The sequence below is a fragment of the Pseudorasbora parva genome, chromosome 1 (assembly GCF_024679245.1).
Source record: "Pseudorasbora parva isolate DD20220531a chromosome 1, ASM2467924v1, whole genome shotgun sequence".
Taxonomy (NCBI): Eukaryota; Metazoa; Chordata; class Actinopteri; order Cypriniformes; family Gobionidae; genus Pseudorasbora; species Pseudorasbora parva.
In genome coordinates this window covers 22008747-22024697 of record NC_090172.1, presented here as the reverse complement: position 1 = coordinate 22024697, position 15951 = coordinate 22008747, and the positions used below count along the sequence as shown (strand labels likewise).

At 38.2% G+C, this 15951-nt stretch overlaps 1 protein-coding gene across 1 annotated transcript in view; it reads left to right on the top strand.

Moving 5' to 3' along the window:
• Nucleotides 1-15951, top strand: part of pcxb (pyruvate carboxylase b) — a 316419-nt gene that overhangs the window by 231631 nt on the left and 68837 nt on the right. The window contains 2 exon segments of the mRNA XM_067435536.1: nucleotides 13145-13289; nucleotides 13391-13477. Coding sequence (XP_067291637.1) covers nucleotides 13145-13289; nucleotides 13391-13477 — 232 coding nt within the window.

The window sequence follows — 15951 nt, the reverse complement described above, 5'->3', positions numbered from 1 at the left end:
CCCGCCCTTCTTTCCACTGTGGAACCTATTTGCATACGGTGCACAGTTAGAAGTCTTTAAAGGTTCTTTAATGTTTACCAATGCATTTATCACTTTACAAACCACCACCAGATTACCCTTGGTAATATTTTAAACAAATAGACACCAAACATGATGGGAAAAGATTGAACTGCCAGGCGTTCATTCATCTGTTCATTAACAGCTGAATTTGTGTAAGATGTTGCTTTACAAATAGCTGCCACTGAGAATACTTATTTCTCTGAATACGTATGAAAAGGATGTGTGTAGTTTACATCAGTCTCAAGGTTTCCAAAAATATTTATGAATGGATTTGGATGGTTTATTGGGGACATTGTTTGTTTCACCCACTATTGCTGAGGTCCTGAGGAATCTTTATGGTAGTCACAGACCAGGACATTAGGGATCAGTTTATAGATGGGTGAAGGGCAGAAACTGCATGTGGACCAATGAGAAGTCCTGTCCTGGGCTTGGTACCAGATATCATCTTCTTGCCCTCCAAGAGGTGTCTGGCTGTTGTTCTAGCATCTTTATCTAATGGTGTTGGACAGTTTGTTTGTGTTAGTCCACCAAGATTCAATCAAAATGTAGCAAACCTTTGCCCACTGTTATGGGCAGAGAGGGGCCTGGCCATAAACTGGGCCCTGGAATGTGCTGTCCAATACACAATGAATCATTGATCAGGAATAGTAAGTCAATACGTGAGTTGAGTCGAGTCAAACTGAGCTGGACACATTAAATCAAGATGCTGGAATAATGAGTCAAATAAAGGCAAGTCGAATCAAACTGAATTGAATCAATGATCAGTAATAATGAGTCGAATTAAACTGATTTGAATCAAGAAGCTGGAATAATAAGTTGAATCAAACTGAATTGAATCAATGATCAGGAATAATGAGTCGAATTAAACTGAATTGAATCAAGAAGCTGGAATAATAAGTTGAATCAAACTGAATTGAATCAATGATCAGGAATAATGAGTTGAATCAAAAGGAATTTAATTGAATCAGTTGGAATGGTATCAAGGAGTATAAAAAATGAAGACCAAGAAGCATACTCTCTATTCTCTATCAAAAGACTGACATGATTAAACAGAAAACAATTTGAAAGAAATAGAGAGATAAGACACACTGTGAAGGCCGGTCTGTTAAATGAGGCCAAAAGAGAAAAGACAGAGACTGAATTTGACACTGCAGAGCCTCACAGGAGTGAACTACAGCCAAATTAGAGAAAAAATGACATGGCAAAAAAGTCAGAGAAAGCCAGAAATGTCTTGCTTTATCCCAACCAAACTCTTCTCGTCTCCAACTTACATGCACACGACAAGCAACCTTCATTTTTACAGTCCTTCTCTCATTCAGGACTTTTCAGATCTACATGTGCTGGTCATATAATTAAAATATCATCAAAAATGTTGATCTATTTCACTAATTTCACTCAAAACGTGAAACTTGTATATTATATTCATGCCTTACACACAGACTGATATATTTCAAATGTTTATTTCTTTTCATTTTGATGATTATAACTGACAACTAAGGAAAATCCCAAATTTAGTATCTCAGAAAATTTGAATATTGTAAAAAGGTTCAATATTGAAGACACCTGGTGCCACTCTAATCTCTCTGATTAACTCAAAACTAGCCTATGGCCGTTTCTTAATATGCGTACTTGTCTGTACTTGTGTTCTCGTGGACTTGTAAAACGTCATCAGTCGCTGCCCACTTACTGTTCCATTTCAAAGTTCACATCTAGTCAAGCAGGATACAGTTAAAATCCCTGAATGTGTCCTTGTCCGAGAGAAGACATACCGGATGAGAAACCCTGCGTAATTTAAAAATGCTGTTAATGTGTCAAAAAATGTAGTTTGAACATTTTCAGTCGAGAACGTACTTGTTTAATGATTAAATATGTGATTTATTTATAAAGAGAATGCACATTTTGCAATTTTATCTGGCGTTTTGTGAGCTCGGTCAGCGGGTGCTCAGAACTCGTCAACCCGCCGAGAGCATCCTTTTCTCGGCTAGACCTTCTGACGTCTGCCACTGGCTCTGATGTGGTTAAACATCAGATATCAGAAACATGAGAAAAGAGGCAGGGTTGTGTTTTATATTTCATTTTGTTAAAAATATACATGCATAATCAAGAGTTGCCTGAACCATATTTGTGTGGCTATAATATGTTTGTTTTTTTATGGAGAGAAGAGACAGAGCGTTTTGACACATTTCATTTTATTGTAGCCTAAAATATTGATTTTGGGGTTGGGGTGAAATGCTGTTTCATGCATACTGACCTTTTTACACTGTTAAAGACTTAGTTGGACGTTTGATGGAGTATTTCTGTGTCTGTGTATTCCGATCTATGGTGTGTGTTTAAATACATTTGTTTAGCTGACCACTATAGGTGTCAGTTTGTTTATTGTAAAACCACCCAAACATAAACCTAGGGGAGGTTCTCACAAAGCGTGCTTCGTCATTCAAATGCACTAACGGTTACTCCATTGTTGTTCTATGTATATCGTTACACTAGTCTGACGTGCAAAACCGTTTTGCTTGCTACTGCTAAGTTTTATCGCATACAATAGTCCATAAACCAAATCGTTTTTAATTAATAATTTTAAATCGTAGATTAATGAGACCAAAGATCGCCCGTTAGATCTACACAAGACAAATGTATATCTCATGTTTAACCACCACAGAGACATCAGAGCCAGCGGCAGACGTCAGAAAGTCTAGCCGAGAAAAGGCTGCTCTCGGCGGGTTAACGAGCACGGAGCACCCGCTGATCGAATGGATCTCACAACTTGATCAAATGCCAGATCAAATTACCAAAAAGGCGCTCTCTTTTTAAATAAACCACAAAAACATTCTCTCCTGAAAAAGTCTTAAAACTACATTTTGTGACACATTAACTATAGTATTTTTAAATTGTGCGGGTTTCACGTCTGCCATTGACGCTTGCTGATCGGTGCGAGAGCGTGATGCATTCTGGGATACCGGTCTATCTGAAGTCCACAAGTCACCTCTCGATGCATCCTCGATAAAAGGGGAGGAAACTGTACTTGGCTAGATGTGAACTTTGAATTGGAACAGGACTCGACCAGCGACTGATGACGTTTCACAATTGAGATTGATGACAATTCTTTCCGTCCTCTGGAGTTCGTTCTCCCTAAGCGAACTTGGCAAGTTTGAACTACCAAGGACACAAGTCACAGGTTCGCGTACTTGGTATTGAGAAACGGCTTATGTCTGTTCTCTCAGTCTAGTTCTGTAGGCTACACAATCATGGTGAAGACTGCTGACTTGACAGTTGTCCAAAAGACGACCATTGACACCTTGCACAAGGAGGGCAAGATGCAAAAGTTCATAGCAAAGGAGGCTGGCTGTTCACAGAGGTTTTTTCCTAAAAATTTCAATTTTGACATCTTAATTTCAAAAGGCTATATCTTAAAAGTGATAAAAGATAGAAACTTTCTGTAAATTAGAGAGATATTAAGGATGACCCTAAGTTTAAGTAGGGATTACATTTTCCCATCTAATTTGCATATTATGACGGCATAAAGTGGTGGCAATCTTGGATTATAGAATTCTCATGAAAAGCCACGTTTAAATGATAAAATGCAGCACTTCTTTCCCCCCAAAATGTCTCTCACCTTATGTGTGCTATATTGCACAACACTGAATGTTCAGGTAAATAGAAAATAGTAAACAAACTGTGTAAATCAAACAAACCGAATGAAAGTAGAGGTTTGCCTTTTGCTGTAGAGATTTTCCATTTACTACATACAGTAGGCACTCTGATTCCATATAGGGCACATATATATTATATATTATGCATAATAGCCCCTGCCCATGTCACATCGCATCTGCTCCTACAACCAGCGCGACCAGATCTGCCTCGCACGCGCGAGCCGAGTGCACATCCACGACCACTGTTACTGTCATTTTGACTCCCCACCCTGCCTCCACGTTGCCCCCGAACTGTCCTATGAATACTTCAAACTCTTCTAACATACCCAGTGTCATTAGATAAAGTTTCCACCACAATACTGTCGCCGCGATCGCGAGAAGACGCGCATTTCATGGTGAGCGCGGCAAAAATTTCCTGCCGCCGCCTCGCTGCCAACACTAACACACCTGCTAACTTCGCAATGAACACTCCGATCCCGGGAAACATTGTTCCCACCACTGACATTGGGCAAAGGACCATCTACATTGGGCAAATGATCCACCGTTTGTGCTTAGTGTAACGTTAGGGTTAGTTTCACTTTCACAATAACCATCTTTGATATTTCCCTTCAGAATCAAGGTCCGCGAATAGAAGACCCAACTCTTTATTATGGGTAAGCTTTATTGATGCCATTTGAAAATAATAATAGTAATCTTATGCAAATACTCGCTGATGTTGACAATGCTCTGATAAAACAGCTCACTCGCACACCAGCTCCACTTTAGTTTGCACTGATTCAATGCGCTCTTGCTCGTAGATGTTGTATAGAATCCTGATGTTTTTATGAGTCGGGATTAAGTAAGACATGTCTACCATTTAGTGGCGGGGAGGTTTGATGAAATTTGACACCCTATTTGACAAAATCGGCCGTTTTAATCAGTGATGCATCTTTTCGAGTAAACTCGACCGTGGCACCTAGAGGGTTAATAGAGAGGCTAAGGGAAGGAAAAGATGTGGTACAAAAAAGTGTACAAGCAATAGGGATAACGACACCCAGGAGAGAATTGTGATACAAAACCCATTCAAAAATGTGGGGGAGATTCACAAAGATTACACTGCAGCTGGAGTCAGTGCTTCAAGAAGCACTATGCACAGACGTATGCAAGACATGGGTTTCAGCTGTCACATTCCTTGTGTCAAGCCACTCTTGAACAACAGACAGCATCAGAAGCGTGTTGCCTAGGCTAAAGACAAAAATTGACTGGACTGCTGCTGAGTGGTCCAAAGTTATGTTCTCTGATGAAAGTAAATTTAGCATTTTGTTTGGAAATCAAGGTCCCAGTGTCTGAAGGAAGAGAGGAGAGGCACACAATCCACGTTGCTTGAGTTCCAGTGTAAAGTTTCCACAGTCAGTGATGGTTTGGGGTGCCATGTCATCTGCTGGTGTTGTTCCACTGTGTTTTCTGAAGTCCAAGGTCAACGCAGCCTGCTGCTGACCAACTTCATGGAGATGCAGATTTTATTTTCCAACAGGACTTGGCACCTGCACACAGTGCCAAAGCAACCAGTACCTGTTTTAAGGACCATGGTATCCCTGTTCTTAATTGGCCAGCAAACTTGCCTGCCCTTAACACCATAGAAAATCTATGGGGTATTGTGAAGAGGAAGATGTAATATGCCAGACCCTACAATATAGAGGAGCCGTAGGCCACTATCAGAGCAACCTGGGCCCTCATAACACCTGAACAGTGCCACAGACTGATCGACTTCATCCCACACCGCATTGCTGAAGTAAATCAGGCAAAAGGAGCCCCAACTAAGTATTGAGAGCTGTACATGCTCATACTTTTCATGTTCATACTTTTCAGTTGGCCAAGATTTCAAAAAAGCCTTTCTTTGTATTGGTCTTGTGACCCTGTCTGTGAAAACCCAGCTAAAGTCATTTTTTTTGTGATTCACTGTTTTCTACATAAAATCATCCTACATAATGTAAAGAACATTCTGTTAAAATATATCCTTGATATCTCTAATATTAACGTAGTATGGCTATGTTAAATATTTGCTGAATTTCGGGCTCAGAAAATCATGTTTTTGAGAAATTCCAATGTAAACACAAGCTTATTTTTAAAACTGCAACACATTTGATGCATAATTATCCTGAATATGAACCGTATACCACATTAAAGCTGAGATTCTCCCATTTTCAGTGATATATGACACATTTATGGAAAAAATTCTTAAAGTTTTGTAAAACAGGCCTATTTATTATGATGCGTAAGACCAAAAAGCACAAAAACATTCAAACGAATTGGGGGCTTGATTGTAGCAACAATTACCAAATCAATTAATTGAAATTATTTGTATAACTTTATTAATAAAATTAAATATCCATGGAAAAAGTCATTAATATATAAATTAATTAATATATTACATTTCAGTAGAAAATATCTAACTTTACTTTACTGGGCTACATTAAGTACAGTACTGGAGTAAAAATAAAGAGAAGGATAGTTTACCCAAAAATGAAAATTCTGTCATCATTTATTTACCCTCATGTTGTTCCAAACCTGCACTTTCTTCAATAAACCCGGTTATATCATTATTCGGGGTAATTCCAACGAGATTAATATAGGAAAATCTTTTTAAACAGCCAGCTATTTTCTGTTCATGCTCGTGTTTAAACGCTGCCATGTCAAATAGCCTAGATAACTTAATTCATTAATCCAGTGTTTCCCAAACTTTTTTCAGTCATGGCGCACTTTGAAAATGTTCAAAATTTTGTGGCAGCCCCTCGCATACGTTACGCTAGGGGTGTAACGGTACAGATTGCTCACGATTCGGTTTGTATCAAGGTTTTAGGTTCACAGTTTCAGGTTCATGGTTTCTGTATGGTTCAGTATTTGCTATGTTCATGGAAAAAATGACTACTGTCAAATAAAAATAAATAAAATAAGAACAAATAACTTAAATACAAGCAGCAGCACAAATAATTACTATTTAGCAAAGATAGGCTACTAATAAAATAATGCTTTTCGGGCTTTTCAGGTAGGTCTAACATTCGTTTTTAGGTGGAGAAACTGAATAAAGTAATCAAATGAAAAATTACTGCATATGTAACTGTTTAAATTAAATATCAATCCTTATTAAACTTACAAAAGCTATTCAGTCAAGAGCAGTGAGTGACTCCTTATCTTCTTTGGCATTAAACAGACTGCCCCTTTAAGACCCAGGGGTATCGCTTCCTCGACTGTATGTTCTCTTAAGGCATATTCAGACTATGTCTGCCTGGATACTCATCAAGATGGACATGTTGACATCGGCTACTTCTTGTGTGAGTTTGTCCGTTCAAGCCCAAGACTTGAAGGAGAACTCAATAGATGCACGCTGAGAGACATTTGCGCGCTTTCGGATGACCGCACAGAGACACATCTTCTCCCTTGAGTTCTCAGTCGCGTCTTCTGGCTCTACACCCGTATTCATATTCGAAGATACGGCAGCACTCACATGCATTAAACAACGTTTACTAAGAGAGACCGTTTGCCCACGTTTTTCTTTTATTATCGCTGTTGTTGTAATGTATAACTGAGGAGCCAGCACGTGTATCCATCGACAGAAACATACATAAAGCATTATTTTCAAGTTGCAACCTATATTAAAGATGCGTCATCAGATGCGAGATGAACCGCGATGCAAGTGCGTGCTGAAACCTTTTACGCGGCACCCCGCGCTCCCCGGTTGGGAAACACTGCATTAATCTGACACACCACCATCCACAACATGTTTTATATTGACACATAGCAGGCCTAATATGACTTTAAATTAAGATGGTTATTATTGGCACAATGTTGAGCTACAAAACAAAGAAGGAAATATTAATACTAAAAATATTGGCGATGACATGAAAATATCTCCAGAGACATCTGAACCCGGCTTAATTCGCAATGACCTGATTGCCGCTCGTGCCGATTGATATTAATGTCTTTCTCTTCCTAATGGTAATCAATGTTTAGGGAGCCCGCATCCGGTATTTTTTTTTTTGTGCAAAAGTATAAAGTTTAGTGTCAATAAAATCACTAATTTCAGTATTTATAATGTTACGAATTAAACATTGAGTATTGTATCTCAAATCCCTTGGTATAAATTATCGCTACAGCAATATTTCATTTTTCAGTCATTTTTATAGCTATGGCACTTTGACGATCAAAATCTCATAATTAAATTTTGCGACTTTAGCTGGGGTTTCACATACGGGGTCACAATAATATTCTAATTTTCTGAGATAATGAATTTGGGATTTTCCTTAGTTGTCCGTTATAATCATAAAATGACAAGAAATAAACATTTGAAATATATTAGTCTGTGTGTAATGAATGAATATAATATACGTTTTACTTTTTGAATGTAAGTAGTGAAATAAATTAACGTTTTGATGATATGATAATTATAGAACCAGCACCTGTATTCTCAGCACTTAATCTTGAAGTTTAAAGTTTAAAGAAAACTTAAAGTTTTTTCTTGTACTGTCTTTTCATAACTGTTCATCACTCATCACATTAGATCCAAGCCGGAGAAGAATAGGATAGAAAACTACTTTAAATCCTGCATTAACTCTTCGGCTTCCATTGGTATCCTCTTGAGAAATCCCCTATTTTCTCTCAAGTTTTGCTGGGTAATTGGATTGTGATCTCTGTAGAACACAACGTGTGATATATGCGAGTTAAGTGTGTGTGATGTCCTGTTATGGGGCAAAATTATTGGTCCCCATGGGGAAAACAGCTTATAAATCATTCTAAGTGATGTTTTTTTGTTTTGTTTTTTTGGAGCATTGAAACCCAAAGTGTGTGAACATGTAGGAATATTGTCAACATAGAGACTAAGTGTCAGTCAGCGTAGTCAATTCTGAAAGGGATTGAATTCAGATCTAACATCATTGCTTTTTCTGCAAGATCCTTTTTATATTCTTACTTTGACACATCATCTTCTGTCTCTCCTGTAGTCCCTTAACACTTTCTAGATGTCTTTTTGTGTGTCACATAAAACATACACAAACCCCCATCTCTTTTTTGTACTTGTTTCTCTCTGTCATATGACGCACACATTCCTGTCTCATGCCCCATTGCATACACTAAAACAGTGTTTATTGGTGCAGTGAGCGGTGTGCTCTGCTGTTTTGATAGCTGCAGTCTAGGGGCCCATTCAAGTGCAGGAGCTCTGTTATGGCCTGAACTGCAGCTGTCTCAAAATGCTAATGCATTTATAGCAGCCATCAGGAAAGAACCGAGTGCTTTCAGACAATACAGATTACAATGCAAACTTCCCACGCCCTGTGAGAGTGCTAAAAAGCACAGTCACTGAAGTGGATAATTATGGGTCAACTTGGAGTATTGGAACTTGGAGAAGGGATGCTTTGTTGTTTGTTAGCATCTACAATAATGTTCTGCATTGTATTTGTTTTGTTTTTTTGTTTTGTCATAAGTGGTGCTTGCTAAGGGAATTAGAGCTATTATTGTTCATACTTAGGATTTGATGAATGATAAAACAGGAGGAAAACACTCATAGACTTAACTTTTGGCATATGCCAACCAAGCTATACCAAAATATAATACAGCCCAGTGTAAGGTCTTTTGACTTGGCCAGTATGCAACCACTTAGCAAGCACACACACTAAGAACATCACAGCAGCACCCTAGCAATGACATAACCACACTCTGAAACCACTAACACCTTAACAACTGCATAGCAAGCAACACCCTAACCACATTCTTAAAGGGTTACTTCAGTGATTTAGCATGTGGCTTTGTATCAGTAAAAACCCGGAAGTATATTTGAATGATATTGCTTCCCCCCAAAATCCCCACCAACTTAGACGAAAGATTTATGTAATTTATTTCTGGATAAAATCCTCCGATGATGCAAATATCATCATTATGAGTCATCGGAGGATTTTTTTGTGTGCAGAGGCTAAAGACTACAGCCCGTAGGAGTTATTTCCGCACATTATTTCAAAGTGAGTGTTTCAACTTTTCAAATGAATTCCTATTAAAGTTAAGCTTCCGAAGGCTTGAACTGAAAACTTGTTGTGAATGTATGCCGTGGCTGCGCTTACCTCAGCTCTCGTGATGAATGTAATCTGACTCCTGCTGCGTTTGTGCCGTGACAATCGACTCACTCACACTTTATTGAACAGACACGTTCAGTTTTTATTTGTAGTGTCTGTTTCTTAAATTAACTAAATGGTTTTATGAAAATTAACAGAAGGGTAGGGCTGTTGTCGCGGTGGGCAAGTGATCCAGTAATCCAGTAGCGGTGGCTTTGGGAGTGGCCTCATAGGGCAGCAAAGCAAGTGCATTCTGGGAGTTGTTGTCTTTCATCCCCATGAGACAAAAATACATTTTCTGTCTTTTCTCAGTCTAGAAGGCACCAAATTCAAAAATAATTTCACATGTCTACTACATTAATGACCCAGTTTAAATACAACACTTAAAGGGTTAGTTCACCCAAAAATGTATGTCATTAATGACTCACCCTAATGTCTTTCCACACCCTTATGACCTCCGTTCATCTTCCTTCAGCATATTTATTCATGATTCGGCCTCGTGTCTCAAATTGCTGAAATCACGTGACACTGGCGATCTGAATCATGAATCAATACGCTGATTCATAACTGTTCAAATCTTTATTTGAGGTTTGAAAGCAAGAGAGAAGACAATGTCTCCCGGAAGAGAAGACAATGCTGAATAAAGTCGTAGTTTTTTGGACCAAAATGTATTTTCGATGCTTCAAGAGATTCTAATTAACCAACTGATGCCACATATGGACGACTCTGATGATGTCATTACTACCTTTTTGGACATGGACAGTATAGCGTGCATACACTTGCATATGCTCTTGAACTAAATATAAAATATCTTAAACTGTGTTCCGAAGATGAACGGAGGTTGGACGGGTGTCATTAATGACATAAAAAACATTTTAAATTTTGTTTTTTAATTTTTGGGTGAACTAGCCCTTTAACGCTAAACAGTATTTCCCACACATAGACTAATCTGATACGGTCCGCCACAGAATCAACACCGGCCGCCACATATTGCTTCGTCATTCATTTTTTACGCTATTTAAAAGACCCACGCATATTCATTCAGCTGCATTTCCACAGAATCAGACACACACACACACACACGGTGCGTTGCATTCGACAGTAAGTCTTCAACAATTTTTGCTGCATTTAGTGTGGCATAACATTTAAAACCAGAGCAGTTGAATAACATAGTTACGACACGCCTTCATCTCACGGCAGCGCACATGGGCAGGGCGCTCTCAACAGCTCTAAACAAACCAGTGCTGTGTCACACATGCTGGCTCCTCAGTTATACACTAAAACAACAGCGATACTAAAAGAAAAACGTGTGCAAAACGGTCTCTCTTTGTACACGTTGTTCAATGCATGCGAGTGCTGCCGTATGTCCGAATATGAGCGTTTTTTTTCGTCATCACCCGGTGCAGGGCCAGAAGATGTGAATGAGTACTCGCTCTGTGCACTCGTCCAAAAGCGCACACGTCTCACAGCGCGCAAATATTGAGTTCTCTTTCAAATCTTGTGCTTAAACGGACAAACTCACTCAAAAAGAGTGTCAAAATGCCCATCTTGATGAGTATCTAGCAGACTTTTCTTTGTTTGTATATGGCTTAAGTGAACTTACTGTATACAGTCGAGAAAAACAACGACCGTAATTAGGTCTTAAAGGGGCAAGGACATCACTCGCTGCTCTTGATTAAATAGCTTGTGTAAGTTTAATAAGAATTAATCTTTAATTTAAACAGTTAAATATGCAGTTATTTTACATTTGATTACTTTATTCCATTTCTCTACCTAAAAGCCGTTAGACCTACCTGAAAAGCATTGTTTATTTTATTATTATCTTTTATCTATTATCTATTTTTATTTGACAGTAGTCCTTTTTCCACTGAACATAGCAAATAACGAACTGTGCTGAAACGTGAACCTAAAACCGTGATACAAACCGAACCGTGAGCAATCTGTATTGTTACACCCTAACGTAACTGCGAGGGGTGCCACAACATTTTAAACATTTTCAAAGGGAGCCATGACTGAAAAAAGGTTGGAAAACACTGGAATAGACAACAGCTTCACTATACTGGTATTTGCAGCAATTTTTGGTAAACAGTACAGCATAGTGTGCATTGAGGCATATTAGAGTCATTTTGTGGCCGGAAAAATAATCATTTTCATTTGTAATGACCCACAAAGTGCCTGTATGGCTCTCTAATAAATAATAGTGAAATTGCTTAAAGTATTGCAGATCATAACTGCTTAATTATTTGTAGGTTTTACATTTTAATACATGTTAGATATGGTCAAATATGAGATTTCTTTATTTGATGCATTTTAAAACGTTAATAACACCCCATCACCATCACCACCACCCGCCGGACTGGAAACAACCCGCCCCACCACCACACATTGCTTTCGAATCTGTGGGAAACACTGCTAAATCACTGAAGTAACCCTTTAAATGACTCAGAATGCCATTGCAATTTCATAGCAATCCCATAGAAGACAAACAACCACACTCTGAAACCATTAACGCTTAAAAATGTTATTGCAGCCCCTTAGCAACTGCACAACAACATTCAGAGCACCTTAGCAACTGCAAACCTCATCTTTAACAAGGATGGAGAATAGATGTCCACTGTTCAGCTCCATCTATAATCAGACCCTATCAACACATAACATAAAAAAATCTAACCAAAGGTCTATGAGATTACTTAAAATTACAGGCAGGTAATGATTGATTAGTGGTGACACTAAATTCTCCAAGACTGGAATGATCCATCCCTGCTCTAAAACCACTCAGCACATCTTTGCTTGTTGTATAGTCACAACAACACTCTAGCAACCACATAACCACGTTTTGAAACCACTTGGAACAGCTAGCGACTGTATAGCAACACCATTGCAACCACATAATTGCACTCTAAAACCATTCTGAACATCTTAGCAATTGCATGACAACAGCCAGTTTTGCACATGCAAACACTATTTACATATTTCCTAAGAAAATTTGGTAATTGTTTGAATTTACTGGAACTTGCACTTGCATTGCCTATTTGTATTTACATTGAATGTAATGGTGGACACATTAAATTCACCATCATCAGGTCCCATTTCGCAAATGGGTAAAACATATAACTTCAGGAACATACTGTATATTAATTAAGCAAATAAATGAAAAATAAAATTATTTAAACAAAGATTGGTTGTTGGTTGCTCTTAGTTGGTACTTAGTGTGGGCATCCCAAACTGACTTCATTCATACGGTGATTGTGTGTAGATCATCTGACATCTTGCACTAGTTAATGTGTTCAGCTGCCACACATATTGAATAAATGCATGACTGTCAGCTCATTATCTAAATCTCTCCCTTCTCTCTTTCAGACTAATATCCCCTTCCTGCAGAATGTATTGAGCAATACCCAGTTCCTGTATGCCACTGTTGACACCCAGTTTATTGATGAGAACCAGGAACTTTTCAACCTCAAGCCTACACAGAACAGAGCCCAGAAACTCCTGCATTATCTGGGTCAGTGTGTGTGTGTGCATTTATCATTGTATTGCACCTGTGATGGCCTAAAATGTGTGAGAGTGCATTTGTGCTTAAACATCTGCTGTATTTCTCCACAGGTCACATCATGGTAAATGGACCCATGACTCCTATTCCAGTTAAAGCAAAATGCTCATCTGTTGATCCAGTCGTTCCTGTTTCTCTGGGTATGACACACACACAAACACACACTCTTGTATGTGGTGTAAGGGGACTCTCCATAGGCATTCTACCCCCCACCCACTAACACTATACCCCTAATCCCACCCATCACGTCACATAAAACTTCTGCTATTATTTGAATGTCCAAAAAACGACTTTAGTATGATTTTAAGCCATTTGGTTTACAAGGATACATGAAGTTGCATGCTATGTGCTTTTTAACACAGACCAGCTTACAACTTCACAGTACATTAATACATTATATATTGATAATGGTTTTCTTCATCTTTTCTTCATAACCATTGTTTATTGAGATAATAATTTCAATTTTGAGGTAATGATTTCAATTTTCACAATTTTGACACAAATATTTCAATGATTTTATGTGATTAATACTAACAACCTGTTTATTTTATGATTTACACATTTTTAACACATTTGTAAATCCTTATAATACCACTTACCATATATATAAATATGTAAAAAATGTATCAGTTCCTCATTTACTTATCACACATAAATGACTTATACCTGAACATTATTATAAAGTGTTAGTGAAGACTTGGTTTCTCATGTCATGTACTCTTTGATGAAACCTGAGAGATATTTTTTTTCTCATTCCACCAAAACTTTCAAGCTTCAAAAAGTTTATAAATGGGGTTTGTTCTTATCAAGCATGTTTGAGCTTTCATTGACCATATTTAATGCACACTTTGTCTGTTTTATAGACAAATAAAAGCCTAAATTAAATATAAATTAGTCAAGGTAATAATTTATTTTTCATTTCATATACATGTCAACTAACTCTCATTAGAGTATTAATATAATATAAAACTAGACTGCCTTCTTAATATCTGCTAATAATTTATTTTTATGTTCTTATTCTGCAAACCCTAACCCTAACCCTACCCCTAACTCTTTTCCCGCCATTGAGAATTTAAAAAAAATGTAAAAAAGGCTCAGCTTTTTTCAGCTTTTTGCTCAAAATTGTGCTTTTTTTAATGAAACGTATACCCACATTCAAGTGTTGATTAAAAAACTGCATAAAGCTAGAATAAAAGTTTATTTCAAATCAGAGGCTGTGTTCTTTTGCTATATTATATGTTCAGATATTCATGCAACTAAATATTTTGGGGGCCATGACATTTTTGTAAAAATTATCAAAAATTCTGACAGTGATTGGCAATGTTTAAAAAAAGAAAAAGAAAAAAACACTGGCGGGGAAAGAGCTAATACTCAACTAATACTCTAATGAGAGTTAGTTGACATGTACAACATGTGCAATATTACTTATAGGTAACAGAATGTCGAAAGGGGATAATAATAAATAAAGGGGGTAATTATAATAAAGACCATCATCATAAACCAAAAAGATTTTAAATTTAGTAGCATCATTCTTTTTAGATAGTTTGGTTGCTCCCCAAAATCTGTACACACGTAACACACTTGACACATCAAAAGTACTACAACAGATGTTTGCAGAGCACATACTCTTGTAGCTGCCCTATACATGGATCCACCAACTCTCTCTCTCTCTCTCTCTCTCTCTCTCTCTCTCTCTCTCTCTCTCTCTCTCTCTCTCTCTCTCTCTCTCTCTCTCTCTCTCTCTCTCTCTCTCTCTCTCTCTCTCTCTCTCTCTCTCTCTCCCCCCCTCCCCCTGTGGATGGACTAGAGTGTGATAATGCAGCTTTAATCCTTCCCTTCTCTCCTTCCCTCTGCCAAATGAAAGAGGGATCCGGTCACATTAGAAATCTCATTACAGGGGTTTAGGTGTGTGTGAGCTGCATACCACGCTCCCTCTGCGCGTGCGTGCGTGTGTGTGTGTGCGTGTGTGTGTGTGTGTGTGTGTGTGTGTGTGTGTGTGTGTGTGTGTGTGTGTGTGTGTGTGTGTGTGTGTGTGTGTGTGTGTGTGTGTGTGTGTGTGTGTGTGTGTGTGTGTGTGTGTGTGAGAGAGAGAGAGAGAGAGAGATAGAGAGAGAGAGAGAGATATTCCAGAGGGATAGGTATGTTTATTCATATGTGTGGCAATTCATTTAGCCAATTTCTACTATTCTCATTGGCATACCTTTTTTCTTGTTTGTTGAACATGTTGTGTTGTGGGGGAAAAATGTGTGTGATTTCCAAAGGACCCCTGATGGATTATGTGCCTATATGTATGCGCATCCCAAAAAAAGTTCTCCCACTTTCTTCCTGCTGTCAGTGCTTAAGCTGAGAGTTCTCAGTGGAACTGGTTGTAGTTTGTAGAGCATACATTGTCCCCCTACACAACTGGACCAAATATGTGGCGTGTATGTAGGTGTGTGTATGGAAAAGGTCTTTCATGGGATAAAAAATGCATGTGTCTGTGTAAGTAGGTCACATCTGTGGTAGGTGTATCCCAAGCCTCATGAGATGCTCCTCAGCATTGTGTGTTTGCATGTGCATTTCAGACACACAATGAGCGATAAATAGGCTTTGGCCTTCATCTTTCCTTTCATAT